This window comes from Dermochelys coriacea, chromosome 8, assembly GCF_009764565.3.
Source record: "Dermochelys coriacea isolate rDerCor1 chromosome 8, rDerCor1.pri.v4, whole genome shotgun sequence".
NCBI classification, from domain to species: domain Eukaryota; kingdom Metazoa; phylum Chordata; order Testudines; family Dermochelyidae; genus Dermochelys; species Dermochelys coriacea.
The window spans coordinates 20,941,106-20,967,034 of record NC_050075.1 but is presented as its reverse complement, the minus strand read 5'-3'; the positions used below and the strand labels follow the sequence as shown (position 1 = coordinate 20,967,034).

Here is a 25,929-nt window from a genome sequence, read left to right as displayed (position 1 = left end):
GATCATTGTTGCATCCAGGGTCCTATGGTTGCACCAGGTCTTGTAAAGAGGAGGTCCAGTGGGGTGTCTATGGAAAGGTTGTAGTTTGCTGGTTATGATTATGCCATCTGTATGTGTGTATCATTTTTGTATTTGGTTATGAATATTGTATCTCAATGTGTTTGATTCTAAGTAGCCTCAGTGAAGCATTTGGTCAGCTTCTTGAGAATGGGCACTTACTGAGAATAGTCCTATCAAGAAACACTTAACTGATGATGGACTTGGGAGATGCCAATCCACATTTGAGCCTTTCCTGGGAATGTTCAAACTAACATATAAACAATGGCATCGGCCTGCAAAAAGCTGAATCATTCATGGACATATGACTTACCCAGGTGGCTACAAACTCCATCTTGTTGCTGTGATTTTGCACAGGAGAACAAAGGCGTTTCCGCCAACAAGAATATAAAAGGCCCTGGAAACCCCGCCATTTTGTCTTCAGCTGGCTCAGGAGATGGCCTCTCCACCCCAAAGAGATGCCTGAAAGAAACTGGAACAAAGAACAGTAACTACAGGGATGTGAGTGATTGTTGGACCCAGACTAGGAAAGAGTCCAGTCTGTGAAAGAAGCTTATTGGAACATCTCTGGGGGTGAAATTTTTATCTGCAATCAGTATCTTAACGTACTAGGCTTAGACTTGCGTGTTTTGTTTCATTTCGCTTGGTAACTTACTTTGTTCTGTCTGTTATTACTTGGAACCACTTAAATCCTACTTTTTATACTTAATAAAATCACTTTTTGCTCATTAATTAACCCAGAGTAAGTAAGTAAGTAATACCTTGGGGAGCAAACAGTTGTGCATCTCTCTCTATCAGGGTTACAGAGGGCGGAAAATTTATGAGTTTACCCTGTATAAGCTTTATACAGAGTAATACTGATTTATTCGGGGTTTAGGCTCCCAGAAAGATTGATTACTGGGTGCTGGGAAAGTCCCTGTTAACCAAGAAGCCCCGAAGCTGAGTGGATCTCAATTTCTGTGAACTGCCGAGAGGTGTGGCCCAACCCCTGGGTCTGTGCTGAAGCTGACTGTAGTGTCTAACTCAGCAAGACAGGAGTAGAGGGAAGCCTCTTCTGGCTGGGGAGTTTGTTCTCAATAGTATCCCAGCATATCTAGTGACAGTCTTAAGGGGGTTTCTGTGACCCATCCCATCACAATGATAATTAATAGAATAATAAAAGGATTATGATAGGAAAAGTGCTAACCAGCACAGAATCTGCAAAGGAAAATTGTGTCCCACTAATCTATTAGAATTCTTTGATGTGTAAATAGAGCATGTTGATCAACTCTCCTACGTTCACTTATTTATTCAGACTTTCAAACAGCCTTTCACAAGACACCCTCAGAGAAGGCTGCTAAACTAACTAACTAGTCATGTGTTGAGAGGCAAAGTATTGTCATGGATTTAAAAAAAAAAAAAACAACTAGCTAAGAGAAAGGAAACAGGGATAAACGGAAAACTTTCATCATGGGCAAAGGTTGACAGTGGGGTGGCCTTCCAGGTTCCATACTAGCTCTTGTGTTGTTCAATATATTTATTAACAATTTGAAAAACTGGTTGAGCGGTGAGGTGGTACAATTTGTAGAGGATAATGTTATTACCCAGAGAGGACTGTGAGGAACTTAAGAGGGATCTAACCGAGGTATATGAACAGGAAACACGAGGACAGATGAAGTTCACTGTGGATAAATGCAAAGTAACACACACACAGAGAAAAATATTGACCTACTCATACATTTTACAAGATTCTAAATTAACAGCATGAAACCAGGAAAGGGATCTGGATGTCACTGTTGTCAGCTCAATTAAGACCTCTCTGCAATATGCAGCTGAGGTCCAAAAAGCCAACAAGATGTTAAAAATGCATAAGGAATGGGATGGAGAAAATGGAAACCATTATGCCACTATATACAATTAGTAATGTGGTCTCATCTGGAATACTGTTTGCAGTACTAGTCACCCCATCTCTACAAGGATATTAAAGAAATAGAAGGGGTTCAGAGAATGGTGTTGAGAATGACTCGGGGCATGGGGAAAAAAATCTCATATGAAGAAAGATTGAAAAAGATTTGGATTGTTCACCTTAAAAAGGAGATGAATCCGAGGGGACATGATAACTGTATTAAAAAACCTCAAAGAAACCAGGTTAAAAGAACATTTGTGTTGCAACATCAAGCACTTGAAAGTCAGGAAATGCCAGAGTTAAAATTGCCTGTACAACCTTAATTTGGCCCCTGTAGGCACTCATCCTGTGCTCTGAATGAGGTAGAGGTCCAGCGGAAAAAAAATAGCATGTGATCACATAAATAAAGACTATCATAACACATAGTTCAGCCCCTCTGTGTGTGAGGTTTCACAAGCAACATTAATTCTTACTTCCTAATTTTGAGTGCTTCACTCTACAATTTTAATTATGTTTTTTTAACATGGGGGTATTTTTCAACAAAAAAAAGAAAAGAAAGGGGGTTTTTTTGGTCTGTTTTTTGTTTTAAAACAGGAAAAAGTTAATTTTATCATATGCAATTATCACAACCTCCATCCCTCCCTTCCCCAATCATCTTTAGCAGGGTTCAAATCCTAAACCTTCAACAGACTTCTACTACTTGAGCTACTGGAGTAACTACGTTAGCTGGTAGCAGGAGAAAGCTGTTATCACAGAGGGGAGGATGAGCTGAAGTAGCCAGATACTTGTAGTGGAGGTGGGAAGGAGGCAGAGAACTCTCTCCCCCCAGTTTCAGGAATCAGGGATCTCTGACCCTTGTGATGTCCCCAGAGAATGGGGATGGGCCGCTAGGGCCATGGGCTAGGTCTGGAAGGTGACCAGGGAAACACAGCTGGTTCCCAAACCCCCACCCAGTGTTGCAGCTGCTCTGGCAGCTCCAGGCCTTCCCTGTATAGTGTTTGTGGCGGCAACAGTGTGAGCCTAACCCTAAGCTAAAATGTTCATATTCAGTTATCTTGGCAGGCTACCAAAGTTTTCCTGAGCAATGTACACGAGAGACAGGAAATAGCGATTTTCAACTGTTTTTAACTCAGCAAAACCAGCTCCCCCTCTATAATAACGCAGGAGAGAGAAAAGTCAATAGGGAGAACAGTTACTTCCTATCTCACAGCACAAGACAGTCAATTAAACTGAAAGGTAGCAAATTCAAAAGTGATACTAGGAAATACTTTTTCAACAGAATGTATAATTGGATGGTGGAATTCCTGTGGCAAAGAGGTCACTGAGACCAAGAATTTTTCAAGATTCAAAGAGAATGGATTAGACATTTATATGGATAACAGGAATAGCATTAACTATGATTACTGGGTAACAAAATTGTATCAAGGGATACAAGATATCCTGATTCAGGATTTAAGACAATCCCCAGGTATTGGGGATTAGACAGAGAACTTTGGAGGAGGGGATGGCAGATTACCCCATATGTATCTACTACCGGGTTTCCTGCACCTTCCTCTGAAGCATCTGGTGGTGCCACTGGATACTACTGGATTAGATGGACCATGGCTCTGACCCAGTCTGGCAATTCCTATGCTCCTAAGAAGAGCTCTAAGGGATTTGTGAAAAAGTGGGGAGTGAAGAGGAAGGAAAAGGTCACTCCGCATCTCCACTGGCACCAGTTACAGCTCTGGCACCTTAACTGAATTTCCCCCCCCCCCCCATAAAGATTATTTTATGGAACAAACAAAGGCCTGTTATTGTGCAGCATCCAGAGCCTCAGCCTTATCAAAGTCGTCACAGGACAAGGAACGTTTGTTCATTTATCTGAAAAATGTCCCGGAAGCCATGGCAGTGACCCATGGGAGGTAACAGGGAGAGCCCCTTTATCTCAGGCAGATGCAGGATTTTAGCCTGTAGACTCTGCATACGGATTGGGGAGGAGGGGGAGACAGTAACTGGCTATTTGAATATGTCTGTTGCTGCTGCTGCGAGCCTCCTCCTGGGACCCAGGCAGAAAAGAGCCAAAACCACCATATCTAGCTGCATATTTTTAGGCCTGAGAACGTACTTTCCCTGAAGATGCAACCCAAGGGGATTTTTCCCTCTGCCCCTCAGATCCTTGGCCAGCTCATAGCTCAGTCTGGGATTTTTCAGAGTTGATTTGATTTTCCCATGGCTGGATTCGATGATCATTAGGACACAGGCATTCAGCGACAAGTTGGCTCAGGGCCTGAGCAGCCCCCTCCCTCAGAGATGCTCGGACCTAAAAGGAATGCTACGGGGTCACTTCGAGAGAAGAGGTGGGGAGCGGGAGCTTTTGGAACCAGTTTCTCCCAAACTTTCTCAACCTTGATTCTATATTTACACACACAGTAAAATAGTAATGGGGAGGGGAGACACAGAGTATTAGCAAAGGCAGCTAATCCATCTTTAACAGCTGTACCTATGCACATGCCAATGATTTACACAGAGTGACCAAATCTGGGCCATTTAAATTTTTTTACCATCACGAAAAGAAAAGTTAGTCCCAGAAATATCAAGATAATGACACATTTTTATAAGACCACTCCTCCTTGTCTCCTGAATTATATCCCTGCTTCCCCCATCTATTGCCTCTCCCCTCAATCCTCCAAACTTCCTGTCCTGTTTTCTCCTCCCCCCACAAATGCACTCTGAGCTTTCCCCATCTTACCTGCTCTCTGGCACTTTTCCAATTGAAAGGATATCTGTAGCATAACAACAACAGAGGGAAGCAACAAGGTCCTGAAAAACTCTGCAGCTCAAAGAGCAGGATGGAGCAGAGAACTATTACCAGCCTCTTTTCCCAGGAGTGATTTCCACTCAACACGCACTATCTACAAGCACACATCACTCAAAGTCCTTAAAGAGGCTCTCACACCCTAGCCCACCTGAGAAGTCTAGAGAAACCTATGCAAACTGGCATCTCTATCAGAGTAGCTGCTCCCAACCCCTCATTCCTTCCACAGATGCCACTGCCACTGGGCTTTAGGGAATACCAGCAGCCTACAGCCCGGGGGCCACATCTGGTCCTTCAGACGTTTTAATCCTGCCCTTGAGCTCCTGCTGGGGAGTGGGGTCTGGGGCTTGCCCCGCTCTGGTGCTCCAGCCAGGGAGTGGGGTCGGAGGCTTGTCCTGCTCTGCATGTGTGGTGGCTCTGTGAGGCTCCCGGAAACAGCAGCATGTCCCCCATCTGGTTCCTACACTTAGGAGCATCCAGGGGGCTCCGCACGCTGCCCCTGCCCCAAGCACCACCCCCGCAGCTCCCATTGGCTGGAAACTGAGGCCAATGGGAGCTTCAGGGACAGCGCCTGCGGAAGAGGCAGCATGCAGAGACGCCTGGTCACGCCTCTGCATAGGAGCCGCAGAGGGACGTGCCGTTGCTTCCGACAGCTGCTTGAGCTAAGTGCCACCTGGAGCCTGCACCTCTGACCCCCTCCTGTGCCCCAACCCCAGTCCTGATCCCTTGCTCACCCTCCGAACCCCTCGGTCCCAGCCCCAAGCACCCTCCTGCACCCTGTACCCCTCATACCCAGCCCCACCCCAGAGCCAGCACCCCCAGTCAGAGCCCTCACTCACACACACACACACACACACAGCCTGATCTCCTCATTTCTGGCCCTACCCCAGAGCCCACTCCCACTCCCCAGTCAGAGCCCTCACCCCCCCACCCCACCCCACATCCCAATTTCATGAGTATTCATGGTCCGCCATACAATTTCCATATCCGGACGTGGCCCTTGAGCCACAAAGTTTGCCCACCCCTGCGTTAGAAAGGGGCAGATATAATATCTCCATCTGAAGACCTGAGGTAGGAAATATTTTTGAAACTGCAGCCTCCCTTGGCTTTTGGCTCCACCTTGCAAGGCAATATGGAATAGGCTGGGGGATTGGAAGGAGGGAGAGGTGCATAGCAGCAGATGACTATCCTCTATCCTACCCTAAATCGAAGGGAGAATGGGCACAATAGGATAGGTCTCATCTCTCACTTCCATGATACTGTATTACTTTGTGTTTGTAATAAATATCTGAGCTTTTGCTACCTGAGACCCCCATAATCTCCCTAGGAGCTGCTACATTCAGATCGATCAATTCTCTCAAGAGCCACCTCTGAATTTTAGTGTTGAGAGTTGGAAGATAGGTGTTCTCAGCAGTGGGCTTGGCAGTTTACAACTGCACACGCATGACTCGCACAGGAGAAGAGAAACACATGCGGATTGTTTGGAGTCAAATTCACATGCCCACAGGGTGCAGACAAACAAATAGACGGACAGACAGACTCAGCAAGAGTCATGTCCAATTCTTAGACATGACAAAATTCCTTTAGACAAATCCCTGCATAAGAGATGCAGTGTGGCCAACTCATGATTTTGTCATGAGTCTCATGATAGTTATTGTTTTCCTTAAAGCCCCAGTTCTTGGAGTCAAGTGGATGTGTGATGATTTCAGTCTTTGTTCTTAAAGAAAAAGTAAGTTTCTAGCCTTCGTGGCTATGAAGAAGGCTTCATAATGTGGCCTCAGTGCACCTACAGGTTCAAAAAGCAGAAGGCAAATAAAAAGAACACCAAATCTATTATTTTTACAGAATCTCAATCTCATGATATTTGGTGAGCCTGTCTCATGATTTTTGAACATTTGGGGTTGGCAATATTGGCGACGCTCAAGGGGCCCAAATCCACCAAGTCCCCAGCTAATTTCAAATACAGCTTTCAATATATCTGATACTTTTAAATCTCCAAACATCAGAGGTTTCAGGCGAGACCTGGGTTAGGACTCCTGCATTCTGTTCCAAGTTTTGGGAGGGACCAATGCTACCAATTAGAGAATGACACAGAGCTGGACTCTACCCTGTCACAGATTCCATGTTCTACCTTGGGTAAGGCACTTCAGCCCCTCTCCCACCCCCACACACACCCGCTACACTTCCCCCATTATAGAATGGAGGTAATATAAACCCACCTCTCTCATATATTTTATTATATATATATATATATATATATATATATATATATATATATATATATATATATATATATATAGTGTGTGTGTGTGTGTGTGTGTGTGTGTGTGTGTGTGTGTGTGTATATATTACACACACACACACACACACACACACACACACACACACACACACAGAGTTATGATGAAGACTTCACACCAACCTCATGCTGGTACATCCTACTTTAGGAACACCTAGAGAGAGCAGCCTTTAATACAACAATGGATATTTTGGGTTGTACAGCAAGGACAGAGTTACACAGCAGTAAAAACATAAGCAGAGATCCCATGCACTGAGACTAGTTCCCAGGGGTGTAGCGAGGGTGCATTGCTCCACAGTGCAGAAGGATCAAAGTCATGATTTGCCATGCTGCTGAAGGCTGCACGAGCCACTGAGGAGCTCCCTGCAGCCATACAGTATCAACTGCCTCTGATCAGAGGAGATATGCCAGCATGGGCATCTCCTGATGCACCATGTGCCATCATCTACTTCACCAAGGGCAGGAGGAAGACACAAACATAAGGTGCGGATTGGTTATTTGTGTAGAAGTGTGTAGTGAATGTTATGAAGATAAAACCACTCAGCCCCAACACTTGCATGTTAGACACATGAACCCCCCCGCCCGAAACACACACACACACACACACACACACACACACACTTACTTCCTTGGCAAATTTTTGGAGGTGTGAGGGCAATTATGGGAAGATCCTGAAACTTCCTTTACTATGAAGCTGAAAATGAGATGGGAGGGGAGTATTGCATTGTATTGTCACAGACCTGGACACTCCCCGGACTGCTGTATTTGGATCCCAAGCCAAACCAACTCTGGATCCTGCACTCTTCTAAGCCTTTTGAGTGAGCAGCATCCAGGGTCTGGCTCTGGCCTTCAAGGGTGCACAATTCCTAGCTGATGATCCTTCACAGAAATGGGCCCCCAGTGTCCAGGTGACCTAGTCCCCAAGACCAGCACTGAATACCCCCCACCCTCCAAATCTCCCAATAGCTTAAGCACATCCCTTCATAGACCTCCACCCTCATGCGTACTCTCTCTAATTTACTCTTTGGTCCTTTAGGAACATGTGACAGTTAAAAGCAAGGCTCTCTGAAGCTTTGCAAAGTAACAACTTAAAACACACACACATAATTCCTAGAGACTTACGGATCTATGAAAAACCAACAAAACCTGCATGCAAAAATCTCTCCCTCTGGTATCCTCACTGATACAAAAAGCCTTTGGGTTTTGGTCAATCCTTTCAGGGTCCCTGGACACTCCTCTTCTCCTGCACAGCCTTCAGATTGTCTCTGCCTACCCCACAACAATCTCTCTCTTGCTTGTTCAAGTCCAGCAATCTGGTAGTTCCCCCTTACCTCAGAGAGTATGTGTCTTTTTAACAGCTGCTTCTAACACCTCTCTCTGACTTTTCCTTTTCTGCTGGTGCTGAATTTCCACTGCTCCAACCACCCTCCCTGAAGACAAGGAATAATCAATTCCTTCATCTTGGCCAATCTCTTTAGCATATCCATGGTATTGCCAGGGCAAAAGACATTCCACGTTAACGACTACTTTGATTGTTCTCTAGCTTCTTCCAAACCAGGAATGTAATGTGCATGACTAGGGCTAGTCAGGAATTTTTCCATGAAACTTGGTTGGAAAATGCCAGTTCATAAAAACTGGACCTTTTCACAGAAAGGTGTCACTTTCTATTAAAAGGTTGTGGGGAAGATTTCTAAAGTCCAGGATGGTTGGGGTTTTTTTGGGGGGGTGGGGTGGGGGAAAGGAGAGAGAGACATGGACGGACGCTTAGGCCTTTCACCTGAGATGTGACAGACAAGGTTCAAGTCCCTGTTTCACCTCTGGCAGATGTCTCCCACATCCCAGAGGAGAAACCTGGCCACCAGGCTACTGGCTGGAGTGGGAGGATCTCCATCTCCCCTCTTTTTCACAAATTTTTTTTGAAAGGGCTTGTTTTCGTTCCACATTGAATGAAAACAAGTGACAAAATCTCAAAATTTTCACAAAACAGAATTCTTGTTTTCTAGCCAGTCCTATGTGTGACATGATCCCTGTCAGCACATGGCTGATTTTAATGCACGCTGAGAGTTCGAGTTCTACATAGAATTCATAAAATCTGTCAGAACTCATACGCTGTACTTAGACCTATTCCCTAAACTGTCACATGTGTCTTTGCTATATTTTGGCCTGTTTGAATGTAATAGATTAAATAGAGATACACTGTGAGGAATTAGAGGTTTCAGAGTAGCAGCCGTGTTAGTCTGTATTCGCAAAAAGAAAAGGAGTACTTGTGGCACCTTAGAGACTAACAAATTTATTAGAGCATAAGCTTTCGTGAGCTACAGCTCACTTCATCCGATGAAGTGAGCTGTAGCTCACGAAAGCTTATGCTCTAATAAATTTGTTAGTCTCTAAGGTGCCACAAGTACTCCTTTTCTTACTGTGAGGAATACAAGCATTTTATAAACACAATCTCAAAGCACTTTACATAGCTAGTTAAGCATAAGGGACCATTGTGATCATCTAGTCTGACCTCCTGTATAACAGGCCATTTAACTTCCCCCAAATAATTCCCAGAGCATGTGCCTTTTAGAAAAGCATCCAATCTTAATTTTAAAATAGTCTGTGATGGAAAACTCTCCCCAATCCCTGGTAAATGGTTCCAAAGGCTAGTTGCTCTCACCATTAAAAACGTACATCTTATTTCCAGTCTGAGTTTGTCTAGCTTCAGCCTTCAGACATTGGATCATGTTATACCTTTCTCTGCTAGCCTGAAGAGCCTACTATGAAATTTTTGTTTCCCCATGTGAATACTTGTAGACTAATCAAGTCACCTTTAATCTTTTCTTTGTTAAGTTAAATAGATTGAGGTTCTTGTGTCTGTCACGATAAGGCAGGTTTTCTAATCCTTTAATCTTGGTTCTTCTCTGAACCCTCTATAATTTATTAACATCCTTCTTGAATTGTGGGCACCTGAACCTGACACAATATTCCAGCAGTGGTTGCATCAATGCCAAATACAAAGGTAAAATAACCTCTCTAGTTGTACTCAAGATTCCCCTGTGCATACATCCCAGAACTACATTAGCTCTTTTGGCCACAGCATCACAATGGGAGCTCATGTTCAGCTGATCATCCACCATGACCCCCAAATCTTTTTCAGAGTCACTGCTTCCCAGGACAGAGTCCCCCATTGAATGAATAGCCAAGTTTTATGGATGGGGAAAACTGAGGCACAGAGACCATAAGGGACTTACCCAAGTTCACACAGCAGGTCAGTGGCAGTCAAGAACAGAACCTAGGTCTCCCAACTTTCAGATTCACATACAGTGCCCTGGAACCAGCTGTCAGGGCATAACTGCATATTACATTCCACTATTGTCTAATTATAGTAATCCTACTTACGTTATAGAAATACATGTTTTACACAAACCCAAACTCCCATCTTCCTTTGCTAGATTCACATCACATCTGACCTTTGCATGGGTCCTAAATTTGTATTTTCGAGTGAACATTACACTTCATTAGCCTCTTGTATGGGTTTTCCAGAGACACAATGGCATAACCGCAACAGAACCTCTGAGCCAAGCCTTGGAAAAGACGGCGACTTTAAATAGCCTCTTTGTCTTGCTTTTCCTTGCTGAACTGTTGTACATATTTAGCATCAAGTTTCAATTTGATCAGAGACCCAGAAATAGAGACAATGGGGGGGATGAATTTCAGTATCGCTTCACTGTAAAGCACCCCCCCTCTGCCCCCACCACCCTACATACTTTTAAGAGTTTGAAAATATCTCTTGTTTAGAAATATTTGGGGACCAGCTGGCTCAGAGTCAGTAACTGGAGACACCCTTTCACTCTTAAGTGACCACTTCAAACCCAGACCACGACAACAGCGAGTGGAATTTGTTGTCCTCTTGCCTACATAAAATGGGTTAACTGGGGGACTACGAATTGGACTAGGCCCCAAGTCCACATCCAAGAAGCCACCACACTAAGCACTCTTGTTGGCAGCATCAAACCAAGCTGCTCTCACACCCACAGAGGTGGCCTCTCCAGGGATGAGACACATTGGTAATGGGGAGGCCTCTGGGGGAAAGCTGGAACTGGTGATGGTAGGAAATGTTAGCATATTATGAGTTTTGTCTCATAAGCCCAATGCTCAGCTGTCAGCAGAGCCATTACAAAGTGTGTCAGCTCACCGAGTGGACAGTGTTTGTCCAAGAGTATCCCGAGGCTCACTGTCAGGGAATGACAAAGTAATGGTAGCGACCACGCAGCTGTGAGTAACTCTTTAGCATGGGATATTCCAAAGCGCATGCAGCAGGTCCCATATGGAAACCATGCAGATGGAGCATCTAGGGGTTCAGAAAACTTAGTCCATATACACTTCAAATAGATGTGGAACAGCAGGTTTTTGAAAGGATACAAAATGTAGGCAAAAAGAAAAGGAGGACTTGTGGCACCTTAGAGACTAACAAATTTATTTGAGCAATGTCATTAAATGCATGCAGTATTCCCCTCCACCCAATATTCTTCAAACATGCTACTCAATCATCTCTAAAAATGTGCCCAGTGTTACCATTTAAAAATAGTCCCCCAATATTTTAAGTAGAATGGAACTTTATAGACTGATCTATTGTACTTCCATGCATGAAGAAGCCTTGTAAGAAACAAACAGTATAAACACACAAACACACACACACACCCCATCAAATGAGTGACTGGACTCAAAGCATGGTTGGGTTATTCATGCTTAACATAAATAGAGCTGATCTATTTTTAGCTCTATTGACATTGTCCCCTGGAGCCTAATGTGGGCAGGTTAGCTCCAAACTTAGCTGGTGTTAATCCACACAAGACCAACAAAGCATGACACACACCGTGTGGGGGAACTGATTATTGTACAGAAGGTTTTGGCATCAGGGTTGACTGGCTTGGAACAAGATGTACGGCATTAAGGACACAACATGGGTGAATAACCCCACTCAACATCTCTGGCTGAATGTATCAGGAGTTGCAGGTTACCAGCCAAAATTATTTTTAAACACCATGAAATATCCAGTTATTATTGCACCGGCTACCATCTGGACAGATCACCTAGGTAAGGACAGGGCAGAATTTGAGCCCGTTGTCCCCTCTCTCTGGGCAGCAAAGAGATTCAAAGCAATAGGGCAGCAAAAATCAGCCTAACTAACAGCCAAGCTTCCACTTCACAGGCAGAATCCTATTCTCAATGTAAAACCCAGCCAGCTGTTTTGCTGGGGTTTGGTGCCACCTAGCCCCAGAATCCATTTCCACCTTTGATTTGGGCTGCACAGGACAGAGTTAAGTGGAACATTAGCCTTTTGGTAGTGTGATCCTCCTGTTTCCACAGCACCAGTGCCCTGAAGGAGACTCTAAAATCACTGCTAGTTCATTCATGGATTTATTTTTCCAAGAACTGGCTAGAGGGGAGGAAGTGATTCTGCCTGGAAGGAAACATTTGATGGAATTCCAACTCTGCAAACTAGACCTGGGCCCAAGGCTACACTCCCAGCCATGTGATTCCAGAAACATTAGAGGGGCTTCATCTTTAACTGCCCACCCTGCTAGGCTCCTTGGCATTCTCCCAACACACTTCCATGGCAGGACAGTCCAACACATCCTCATCCGCACAGCTAGATGAGCTCCAAGCAGCTGTCAGTCTTGGTTGGGCAGGGGTTAGCCAGGTTCTCAGGAGTCAGATTGTGCCACCCACCCAATAACAAGGCAGAGGAATGTGTCACCCTCTTGCTCATTGTTGTTTTAAGTGACAACCACATCATGAGAGGCCCTAACACAAGGCTTAGAGCCAAAGAGCAATAAGCACCCCCAGGCTGGGAGGTCAGTGGGTTACAGTGACAGGAAGGCGGCTCAGGTCTGAGACCTGCCCCTGTGCACATAGCAGGCCAACCATTCCTGGGGGCAGGAGGAGAGATGGTTTTTGAGGAACTTGGCGGTGACTCTCATTTCAATAAGAAAAACAAAGCTGAACACTGGTTAGAGCCCATGGCCTTATAGGACTCCACAGTGGTTAGACACTTTGACAGTGGGGACAGGACTCAGTTACAGAGACCCCCAGCCACCAATGTTTTCAGAGCAGCAGGATCTGAATTCTGTGTGGCAGCATTCCCAGCGACCACATCATGCAGCAATGGCACCCAAAATTGCCACTGGCAGGTTTCCTATCCACTGCCAAAGTGACTTTAGGTTCCAATACCTACTCCCATCTCCCCCCTCACTTTCTTCCCAAAAAGAGCTAGTAGGGCACTGAGAAAAGGAGTACTTGTGGCACCTTAGAGACTAACAAATTTATTTGAGCATAAGCTTTCGTGAGCTACAGTCCACTTCATCGGATGCATTCAGTGGAAAAAAGGCAGCAACAGTTTACACAGGCCTCTCAGTACAGGATTGCCCTTCCCTCCATCGATCAGGTGTCCCTCCCTGGCTGCAGGCTTGATGGCTTCCCAAGTCTGGCTCCACTGATCATTTCCTGTCCTATAAGGGAGACAGCACCAGCAAGAGCAAATATTCCACAGTCCCCAGTGTTTTTGCCAGCCAGCATTTTCAGCAGCCTAGTAAGTATGGTAACTTGATTTAAGTGACCCAACAACCAGCATTACATTCCGGCTCAAGCTGAGCCCTTGCAGAAGCAGTAATGTGAGTGAATGAAAGGTTAACATATTACTCGGGGGGGGGGGGAAATGGGGAAATTAAGAATCATACAGAAATATCTTTTCTCCCACGCCTTTGCTACCCAGGATAAACGGGGCTGGGCCAAGACATTGTTCCCAGAGCATGTAGACACAGTGGGAGCTAAGCACACTACTCCTTCTACAAAGGATAGAAGGAAGAGGCTGCTGTTATGATGCTTTCCATGACTTTTCTGCAGGCTAGCTTGGAAAAGTAGTGTCCCGAACTGTTCAGAAAAGCAAACACCCAGTGGGTTTCAGTTTGAGACAATTCAAAGTTACACAGCTTTCACTGCCGGACCTGAGCTCTAACAGACATGCACTTGCCAGTCTGCTCATGTTCCAATCCAGAGGCTCGAGACGAAACTGCAGGAAGCAGGCCAGACAGTGTCAGAGCAGAGTCAGCATGCAGGTCGCCTTCGGCAGTACCTTTGTGGTCCCATAGCTCAGCCCAGTGTCTTTGGAGTTGCTATTCTTGGGGCTGCAAAATCACTTCAGCACCATTTAGCAAACACTGTGGAGTGCCATTTAAATAATTTTTTTACACCTACTGAGCAGCGATCTGGTCTAGTGGAACGTGCATGGGACTAAGAGCCAGAAACTCCTCAAGAGCTAGCCCTGGCTCTGCCCCGACTTCCTGTGTGACTAAGTTACTTGCGTCTGAATTTTCAGTAGCTTGGACATTCACAAATAGCCACTGGGTCCAAGCGAGAGCTGGGCACAAAGCCGTTCATTTGGCTAATCTAAAGTTGCTCAAGCACCCAATGTCAGGGTAGGGGACTGGCTTCCAAACAGGGGCTGATCTGGGTGCTCAGAAACCAGTCACATCAGAGGCAGGACAAGCCAGGAAATGCTGTTTAAGAAGATAACTCTGCAGCTCTTCACTGGCAGCATATGTACCCCAACGACAGGTACATACAACATAAGGACCCCACACACACTGGGGGAAGAGGATTTATTAGGAGTTTGTAGGGTTAGTAAAGGGAAGGGGGGGGAAGAGACAAAATTGGGGTAGGGAACTGGGGAAGGATGGCGGGGGAAGAGACACATCAGGGTTTGCGGAGATCACCCAGGGATTGGAGGACAGCATCAGAAAGAGGCTGCATAGTTCAGTCAAAATGCAACAGTGAGCTAGACAAAGAGAGCTACAGAAGCCATAGGTTCTCAGAAAGGAGAAATTGATTTAAAGGACGTGTGTGAAGCAGAAGCAGTCTCACTCCTCCTGCCCAGAGCTCATAAGGGATTCAATGCAGGAACATGCCTCAAACACCCGGACAGGCCATTGTCAGATGGATCCATCTAGAAGAGCAGTTCTCCAACTTAATTGCACCACAACCTGCTTCTGACAACAAAAATTACTACATGACCCCAGGAGTGGGAACCAAAGCCTGAGCTTGCCGCCCTGAGTTGGGGGGGGGGGGAGGGCAGGGAGCCAAATCCCAAGGGCTTCAGCCTCAAGCAGGGAGAATGTAACCTGAGCCCTGCTGCACAGGGCTGAAGCCTTTGAGGCTTCGGCTTTAGCCTCAGGCAATGTAGCTCAGGCTTCAGCTTTGGCCCCAGCCCCCAGCAAATCTAACGCCTGCCCTGTTGACCCATTAAAACAGGGTCATGACTCACAATTTGAGAACCCCTGATCTAGAAGAACAGTACACAGGCAGAGAGGAGAAAGCACAAGTGCTAAGAAGAGAAGAGACATTGGGATGGGTTAGGAAGGTTTAGATGATACATGCCTTACATTTCAGAGGACTTCACAATAGTGTGGCTGGGATAAGAATGCAAATTCTATTTTCCGTAGATTTGCAGGAAACATCATGCAAGTCAAATTAGAAGCTGAATTATTTCTCAGCCCCTCCCCCTGTACTCTAGCCCTGGGTTCCCCACATAGCCCTGCCAATGAACCTCAATCCTGACCTGGAACACCCTTGGGACATGCACCTCTGAAGAGAAGTCATAGATCAAGCCCAACTCTGGGGTAATTCTTACACAGACACAGAGGGCCAAATCCAGCTCCTCTTACTCACGCAAAACTCCCACTGCATAAGACGAACAGAATCTGACTCAGAATATGAAGTAATTCAGAAATGTCCTGACACAAAAGCATTCTTGACATTCAGCAGGATTTTTGTCCACTGCTCCTCAGAAAGAAGGTGAGATACTGGATTAGTTCAGTTGCTTTGAAGGAAAGATTTGGAACTAAAAGGATAAACCCCTCAAGGTTACACAGAAGGTCAGAGATCTCACTGACCCTGTACTCTCCCTCAGAGGACTTCTCCTCCTGTCAAAGTGGAGATTAACCCTTCAAGATTTGGAGGCCTCCTGCAAGTTCCACTCAGGAAGTTAAAGCAGACATTGGGACTCCCATCAGAGTCAGGTGGCACCACAGACAACAGACAAGCACCCAGCTCTCACTCTGAACATCTGCATTCAGCCACAGAAGTGAGTTTGTCCCGTCAGTCAGCATCCTGCACCAGAATTTCACTCCTACTCCGCCCAATGGCACAAGTCAGCCTGTCTGCTGCTAAGGTGGCAAGAAGGAGCAATTAAACATCAGTCTGAGCTGTCCAGGAATAGGTAATCAAATAGTTGGTTTGTATTAGTTGCACAGCTAAACAGTCTTGGGCCATCAACTTTTGAAGCCTAACCCCTGATTCCCAAAGAGAAATAACTTCCCTCTTGCCTTCACTATATCCAGCCCACCCACATACACAGTGAATGGACAAGGGATGAGAATCCAGCTTTACTGCTAGACCATGATCCATCCTCAGTGGCTGCTTTTTACTATATCCCATTCAGATACAAGGCACAATTTGATATTAGAGGATTTTCTGCTTGGTAGTTATTTGCCTTAGGTTTGATTATGCTCATTTCCTCAAGCACTGGGTTTACAGCATCTTTTTCCTGGCCTTCACTGTTCTCTGTATCTTTACAGCTAGGAGGGAGCAGAATTGAATTTTTAACTACAGGCTGCTCTCTAGTGGTGAATGTGCACTCCTGCAGGCTAGGAAAAAAAAAGTCTACACAGCAAGTCAGGCCTCCATATTCACTCCCAATAAAAAGCTCTGGAAGGTAAAAGTGTGATGATTGCCCCATTGCTCTGGGGCAAAGTCACAGTTATGGGATTGAAGCTGAAGGATGTAGGCAGTGAGTGAGTGAGAGAGAGAGAGGAATTCTGTAGAATGGTTAAGGAGTAATAGGTTAGAATCATAGAAATGCAGGGCCGTGAGGGACCTTGAAAGATGATAAAGTCCAGCTTTCTGCAATGAGGTAGGACCAAGTAAACCATCCTTGACAGGTGTTTGTCCAACCTATTCTTAAAAGCCTCTAATCATGGGGATTCCACAACCTCCCTGAGAAGCCTATTCCAGAGGTTAGCTACTCTTATCGTTAAAAAGATTCTCCTAATATCTAACTTGAATCTCCCTTGCTGCAAATTAAGCCTATTACTTCTTGTCCTGCCTTCGGTGGAGATGGAGATCAATTGATCACCATCCTCTTCATAACAGCCCTTAACATATTTGAAGACTTATCAGATCCCTCCTCAGTCTTCTTTACTCAAGATTAATATGCCCAGTTTTGTTTTGTTTCTTAACTTTTCCTTATAAATCGGCTTTTCTAAACCTTTTCTCATTTTTGATGCTGTCCTCTGGACTCTCTCCAATTTGTCCACATCTTTCCTAAAGTGTGATGCCCAGAACTGAACACAGTACACCAGCTGAGGCATTAATTAATCCATTATAAACACCCAGATCCTTTTCTGCAGTATTACCAGTGATTCCCCATTTTGTAGTTGTGCATTTGACTTTTCTTTCCTAAGCATAGTACTTTGCACTTGTCTTTATTGAATTTCATCTTGTTGATTTCATACCAATGCTGCAATTTGTCAAGGTTTTGAACTCCAATTCTGTCCTTCAAAATGCTTGCAACCCTCCCAGTTTGGGGTCATCCTCACATTTTATAACCATACTCTCCACTCCATTATCCAAGTCAATATTTTCATTAAATGACTAGCACCAGACCTAAGACTGGTCCCTGCTGGACCCCACTAAATACACCCTTCCAGTCTGCCAGCAAACCATTGATAATTACTCTCCGACTACAGTCTTTCAACGAGATGTGCACACACCTTATAGTAATTTCATCTAGATGGCATTTTCCTAGTTTGCTTATAAGACTGTCATATGGGACTGTGTCAAAAGCTGTTACTAAAAATCAAGACATATCATGTCTATTGCTTCCCCTATCCACTAGGCCAGTAACCCTGTCAGAGAAGAAAATTAGGTTGCTTTGGCATGATTTGTTCTTGACAAATCCATGCTGGCTATTCCTTATCGTATTATCCTTTGGGTGCTTACAAACTGATTGCTTAATAATTTGATACAGTATCTTTTCAGGTATTGACGTTAGGTAGACTGGTCCATAATTCCCCAAGTGCTCTTTGTTCCCCTTTTTAAAGATAGGTACTAGGTCTGTCCTTCTCCAGTCCTCTAGGACCTCGAAGATAATTGCTAATGGTTCTGTGATTGCTTCAGCTAGTTCCTTAAGTACCCGGAGGGTTTCTAAAATGCAGCCACTGTCGCTGCATGTGGCCACCAGAGCCTTTCCTTGCGACCACAGCCATCTGGGCTATGATGGGGGGGCCGCAAAGCAGTGGCCCCTCTCCCAGAGCCACCAGCAGTGGTTGGGCCCTGCCTCCCTCAGGAGAGAAAAACTCTGGAGGTGCAGACAGCTAGTGAATACCCCACTTTCCCAGGGATAGGGGTGGCAGGCTTCAGCTACGGGCTCTGTCCATCCGGTGGCAAGCTCTGGTTCCAGGCTCCAGCCCCAGGTTCACCACCCCGCCATCATCCCTGGGCCCCGCTCCCTGCCCACCTCCCCATTCAGGACTTAAATGTGTCCCAGGGGTTGCCAAGGCTGAGTAAGTCTGCTGTGAAAAGTGATATGAAAAAACATACAAATATCACTTTTCACAACAGAAGACTTACCAACTAGCAAATCTTACCAAAAGAAAAAAGCGCAACCAAAAAAGCAAAAGAAACAACAACAAAAAGACAAGAACATGCAAAGCGCCTTATTTGTGTTTCTATTCTGTTTAGGTCCAGTAAATAATGGAGACAACTGTACATTTTTCAGACTTGGTAATAAAAATAAAAACCAAACCCTACATAAATAAATTACAATGTTTTGGAAATGTATGTGTGCATATTTATTTGCTTTTCCAAAAGGTAATTAAGTATTTTAGGAAAAATGGTCAGCGCGGCCACCAGCAAGAGTTGGGGTCGCACTGAGGCCACCAAAATACTTGTTGTGAGAACCCCTGCCCTAGGGTGAATGTCAGGAGGCCTTGCAGACATGAATACATTTAAATATTCTTTAACTGATTCTTTCCCTATTTTGGCTTGTGTTCCCCTTGCTGTTAATATTAATTATGTTGAGTATCAGGTCACCATCAACCTTTTTAATAAAGGCTGGAGAAAAATAGGCAGTAGATACCTCAGCCTTCTTGATGTCATCAGTTATAGGCTCTCCTTGCTGGCTAAGTACAAGGCCAACACATTCTTTCATCTTTCTCTTGCTTCTTATATATTTATAGAGCTTCTTCTTATTGCCTTTTATATCCCTTGCTAGGTGCAACTCATTGTGTATCTTAGTCCCTCTGATTTTGTCCCTATTCTTTTGAACACCTCCTTGGCAATTCATCAACATTTCCACTTTTCATAGTATTCCTTTTTGATTTTCATGTCATTAAAGAGCTCCTGATGGAGCCGAATTGTCCTGTCACTATTCTTTCTATCTTTCCTTCACATCCGGACAGTTTGCTGTTGTGCCTTTAATGCTGTATAATGGGAGGAGATAAAGGTGAGAGAAATTAGGCTGAACAACAAGAAAGTTTCCTACCACGCAACCATATGAGACTGTGGAAGAGTCACTCATGGGAAGCGTTGGGAGCCGCAGCTTCTGAAGTCATTTGGAAGTGACTGGAGCTGCTGGAGGTCTAATCCTCTCTTAGTCAGGACTTGGAGAAAAGCTCAGCTAAGGCCTATCTGGTAAGATTCTATGACTGGGCAGATATGTGCCTGGGAGAACAGTCCTGCCCTGACACAGGGGCCTGTGAACAAACACAACACTAGAGGGCAGCCCAAGCTCCACAGACTGGATCCAGATCTAACTTCCCTAGACTGAGAGGTTTTGGACCTGTAAGTTGAATCTGGGACCATCCCCATTCTACACAAATGTCTCCCTGGAGTTCTTCTGAACATAGCCTACTGTAACATACCAGCTGGGTGCAGTGCATAACAATGAGTGTGATGTGTCCCACCAGTGGCTGGGCCCAAGGAGAGTATAAGGGTTCCATTTGTATCACCCTATCAAGGAAGTGGTAGAAGCCTGTGTTGTTGGAGGGAAGAACTAGGGTTCTAGTCCCAGCTCCTGGGTGTGTTTACATTAGAGAGATGTACAGGACAGTAACTTGTGTGCGTTGTCTGCATTTTGTCATTTATCATTCTATATTGCCAGTGACAATTCATCTCGGTTATGTAGCAAAGTCATAGTGCCCACCACATCACTGATTTTATAATGTCACATTCTCAGGTCCTCCAGGAGATGCCCAGTATGTCCTGCTTTCTACCAAACTAGAAACACCACAGAAATAGCACCGCCCCCTCCCTCCATCTCCCTCTCAATGTCATTATGTCCAGTTCTGTCTGAAACCAGAAAATTCAGAAAAGCACAAGAAAATTAAATAAATAGCCCAGCAAAAGCTACCCAAACTTATTTTGAGTTTCATAAATGGCTTGAGATCAGTTTGAGTTTTGGCCACAAGTTCCCATCAGTTCTCATTTTACCCAATCTTACAGCTCAGAGTGACTGGCAGCTGTAACACCACACTTGCTATTATAAAAGAAATTAAATATTTTCTCTCATATCCTGGAAGGAAATTAGTCCTTACAGTGAGGATTACCATACATAGAAGAGCTGAGAAAGTCAAAACCGTAAGCCTTCAAAACATTGACATTTTTCATTTCAAAACAAAGAAAAACTCATCAGGCAATTTCACCAGGTAAGGCTTTCTAAATGGAAAGAGATAAAAACAACATCTAATATTATCCCTGACAACTGGTTGGTCAAGCCGATGCCATGGGCTGCCTGGCCAGGCCAGTAAAAAGAAACCATATGACAAAAACCACCTGTAACTTCACTTGAAATAAAAGTTGTTATAAATCAAAAAGTATAAACATCTTCAAAGCCAGCCAAGTGTCAGGGGACAATAAATGGATTTGTTTAGAATATCTGTGTTTAGCATAAAAATCAGGCAAAATCTTATTTTCAACTACAGCAAAGTTCAGCCAAAAATATTTAGTGCTTAAGAAACGAGAGAGATCATAACGATCACAGAAGCATGTCTGAGAAAACACAGAGGCTAGTTTAGAACCCACTCCCGCAAACACTTGCTAGTCTCATTGAAGTCAATGGAACTATATAGCAAGCACTATGACCCCCTGTGAATGTTTATAAGATCTGGTTCTGAGTGTGAACAATCCACAAACTCTCTGCATCAGTCTTAGACTTTACACACACTGACTATAAAGAGGAACTTCAGCTGAGACCGACATGATCTATTGGCCAGAGCACAGCACTGGAAGCCAGGAACTCCTGGGAGCACGCACGCTCCCGGGAGCAAAGCACATGCCCCAAACTGTGCACACTCAGATCGAGAGCCCAGGATCATCCCAGAGATGTGTGCAGCAAACACGCCAAGCACAGCAAGGAAGATGTGGAGCTAGTCATGTGTGACAAGGCTAAAATAGAATCCACTACAAAGGAATACAGTATAGCAACCTCTCCGAGCATGAGAAGGGTAAACAGCTACCCAGACATGAATGCTTTGGTAAACAAGACCCCATGTCCTATGCAGCACCATTAGACCTAAGTTATGCAGCAGCATCTCAGGAACTACGTGGTGGGGATCCCACAAACCCGCACTGCCACTCAAGTCTTGTCCGAGCCATACAATGCTTCTTATTTTCTATTTAAGGCCATTTATTTCACTCTGTCCCAACTTGAAATTTTCAGCAGGTTGCAGATTATTGTACTGACAAGGCAAAACTGCCCCACAGAAGTAGTTAAAAGGAAAATTGGTGGTTTGAGCACAGGAGTAGGGGATAAGTGGGATTTTTGGAACTCAGGAAGGTGTGGTGGCTGGTTTGGGTTCATGAAACTCTGGATACAGCTGAGGCTTTTTGGGGAAGGGATTCATTTCTTCTTTCCACTCCCCTTGCTGGGTAAGGGGGAGGTGATTTTACATTTGAGGGGAGAAGGATTTGAATTCTTTGTTCCCAACTTTTCACAGCAATTAATTATCCCTCTGTACCCTACATCAATACTGGCTACCACATCCAACAATGACAAATGTGCACATTAATCTATTTCTGCTAAAATGATAAGGAATGAAGTAGTTAACATTGACATCTAAATCATCAGAGTTAATATTCCATAAATATGAATAGGGCAGGTCACACCTCTCTGAGCTTTTCTTTTAGGCTGTCTAAAGACTCGACAGCATCAGTTAATGTTTTGAAGTATATTTTCACAACCAGAAGGGCTAGACACTTGGATTTTTAACTGAAAACAAATTATGAAGCACAGTTATGTATTAATTGTAAAATAACCTTCAGTTACACAGCAATGTAATTACATTACACATATGCTCCTAACAGTAACTAATCAGCCCAAAGCAAGTACACTGCCAGCAGCCCACAGAAAAAAAACATATGAGCCCACTGGAAAAACAAACAAACAAAAAGACAAAGACAAAGCCAGCATTTGTCCAGAGTGCTGGTTAGCAACTTGATTAGCATTTAATCCTCAAACTGCCAGCAAGACACCGTGTGGGTCCCCTCCTTTGATATAGATAAAATACACTCTCATGCTCAACCTTGCTCAGCACAGTTTGGGATAGCAAAAACCAGTCTGAAAAAGGGATCCAAGCCACAAAGAATTTGTACCTTCCCTCTCCAGACTTTTTTTTTTTTTTGGAGGGAGGGCGGGGGAGTGTTACACGCTCAACTTCCAAACTTCCTGCAGCTTCAGGCTGACCAGACAATCTGAAGGTACCTGCTGTGCTGCACACTTCTTGAGGGAGGAGGCAGAAAAGATCAGGCTGCCTCTTTTCCTGAGATCAAGCCCCTTTTCCCTGTTACAGTAGCTGGCACTCAGTACCTCAGCGTGCTGCCTAACGTAGAGAGGGAATGCAGATCAGCGCAGCATTTCTGCCTTTTATCTGGGAAGAGAACAGTACAGCTTCTCTCGAGTGGTTTATACCACATTCCTCATTACAAGATCCAAATGCCCTTCTCTCCCCCTCGTATACTATCCTGCATGGAAGGTCGGATCATGGAGTCTTACAGTTCAGGATCAGAAACTGCCATTACACATTCATAGGAGAATCTCATGCATTTTATTTACATCACATAGCTGTCATATTTCTGATAGCAAAAGAACGGTTATAATTTTTTCTGAGAAAGGGGGAAGACAAACAAGTTCATTAAATCTATTTAAGGAAGTCAGTAAACAACCTCAAGGACATAAAAACTGACTATTTAATATTAAATATCAGGAGAGGGGAGTTGGTAACTGAGCATTATTTAAAAATTCACCTAAACTAGACGTTATACATCTGCCCAATGCTTGACTAAGAGACAAGGTGGGTGAGGTAACATCTTTTATTGGGCCAACTTTTGTTGGCGAGAAGTTGGTCAATAAAAGATATTACTTCACCCACCTTGTATCTCTAATATCCTGGGACCAACATGGCTACAGCAACACTGCACAGAACTCTGTTATTCTAAATGCACTAAGAGCATACACAAGGCCTGAGGCCCAGGATGGTTAATAAAAGACAAGTACTGCCTTGTTGAAACTTAACACAATAATAATAATAATTGAAGTGTTAATTTGCATTACCTAAAACTGGGTTGTATTACCACACAGGATTTTTCATGTTACGATGCACTAGTATTTTATAGTGGTTGGCTGAGCTCAGTTACCAGCATCCTTTAAATCCAGCCAATCAGATGTCTCTCTATTGGCCTTAGCAGAACCATGGAAACAAGGGGGATGCAAAAAGGAAGCAGGCAGGATAATAAAAGCACTAAGAGATAGCCTGGCACCCAATGACAAGGACACTGTTGACTGATTTGTCTTCTTAGATCATGCTTTACCAGTCTGAGTGAGCTTGGATTGGCAGAGAGCTTTGATGTGAACTGCTGTTTGAAACTCAGAGGGTGGATCTGGCAAAACTCTAGTATCCTGGGCAATAACTGCCGAGCACAATATACACAATTCCCAGGAGAGGGAAGTTGCGGGGAAGGGAGAGGGAGGGAGACACAACATTGATACTGTTACCATTAAGATAGATCAGGGACTCAAGCCACCTGACCCCCACTGCCTGCCCAAATAAAGTTTGACAGGTGTACCACACCTTAGAATCTAGCTACTTTAGGACACCAGACTTTTAAAACGTGTTTTGAACTCCCTATATAGCTTATTTAATTTTAAAAATAAAACACTCATCCAAATAAAATAAGAAGCATTCCTACCCTTTCCATATTTACTACAATACCTTGAAAACCTCCCCTTAAACCTAACAGGAAAGTCAAGGTTTTAAACAATGAGGCTGATATCAGGTCTCATTAACTGACCCGTCAGTGGTGGATTTCTGAGTGTCAACCAACAAACATCCTTTGGAAAACACTACAACATTTAAAAGAAAAAAAAAGTCAAAGAAATATACATGGGAAGAGCGATCTGAATTTGTTGTTCTTTCCTTTCACTCTGTCTGAGGGTAGGCCAAATATCTTTCTGTGGGCTCCCCTTATGTAAAATATATGCCCCAGATTTCCACGTTCAAATGCAACAGGTATTTGTTCCATTTCACTGATAAAAGAGGCTGGGCAAAAGTAGCGACACCCTGATACCCAGGGGTGGGTGCGTGGGATGCACGCCCCGTTCTCCAAACACACACACACACGCTACATTGCAACCCCCCCCCCCACTAGCCAGGGCACGAACCCCACGGTCACCCGGGGCCCAGCACGACACCCCGGCACGGCTCGCCTGCCGTGGGAGCTGGGGTGGCCGCAGAGCCAGCACGGGGCACTGGGGAGGAGAACCGCTAACCCCGCTGCGGTTGCACTCACCGAAGCGGATGCCCGGGCTCTGGCTGACGCTAAGGCGGCTTGCGGACCCTGCAGGGACGGACTCGGCGTTCCCCATGGCTCCGGCCGCGGCTCCCCTCCTCTCCTCTCGGCCAGGCTCCTCCGCGGGACGGGGCGCCGGGGCTGGAGGCGCTGGACGAAGCCGGGCGCGGAGCTCCGGGGGCTCTGGCACTTGGCAGCCTGGGGCTCTCCCGCCGGATCGCGCGTTCAAACCCCGCAGCCAGCCCCACACGTGGGCTCGGCCTCCCACCTGGCTCCGGGACAAACCAATGGGCGAGGCCCGGCTGGGCAGCGCACCTGCCAAGCGGGCGGGCTGCAGGGAGAGCCCCGTTGGCGCCCAGCCCGCCCGCCGAGGCTGCGCGGGTAGGGCTAGGGGGGCAGGAGCCTTCCTCCGCCCCCAATCCGGGGGCTCTGCGGGCTGGCCGCGCGTGAGACCCCGGGAGGGGGCCGGGCTGCAGCCCCTGCGGATTTTGAAATGTCCCGGGGCACCGAGGGGGAGGGGTGCAGCCTGCCCTAGGATCCAGCTGGCCCTGCGAGGGGCTCCGGCCTCACACGCGGGGCTAGCCTGGCATGGAGGCAGTAGTACTGTTCTACCCACCGCCAGGCTGCTGGAGCTCACCCACCCCAGCTGCATTTCCCTGGGCAGAAAGGGCGCTCCCGGATTTCCAGCCATGTATCTACGCCCCCACCTTCACCCCTACCCCCCTGTCCTCCTGCTCCCCCCGTCGTCTCTTTTCTAAGATGATTTAGTTGGGGATTGGTCCTGCTTTGAGCAGGGGGTTGGACTAGATGACCTCCTGAGGTCCCTTCCAACCCTGATAAGCTATGAAAAAGTCCTTCTGCATCTTGGTGGGGAGGGACCCTGCTCTCCCAGGGCCCTTGGCTGAAGGTGACATGCAAAGAGTGGCAATATCCGCCTCCTGCCCTTCCTGTTGGCTTCATTTTTTCTGATGGACGAAGAGGCCTGGAAGGTTTAAAAGAAAAAGGGGG

At 45.5% G+C, this 25,929-nt stretch overlaps 1 protein-coding gene across 1 annotated transcript in view; it reads right to left on the bottom strand.

Annotated features, from left to right (window-relative positions):
- NEURL1B (neuralized E3 ubiquitin protein ligase 1B) overlaps positions 1-25,241 on the bottom strand; it is a 203,152-nt gene extending 177,911 nt beyond the window's left edge. The window contains exon 1 of the mRNA XM_043520092.1: positions 24,922-25,241. Within this exon, the coding sequence (XP_043376027.1) occupies positions 24,922-24,997 (76 nt within the window). The 5' untranslated portion in view covers positions 24,998-25,241. The remainder of the gene's footprint in view (positions 1-24,921) is intronic.
- Between the last annotated feature and the right edge of the window lie 688 nt (positions 25,242-25,929).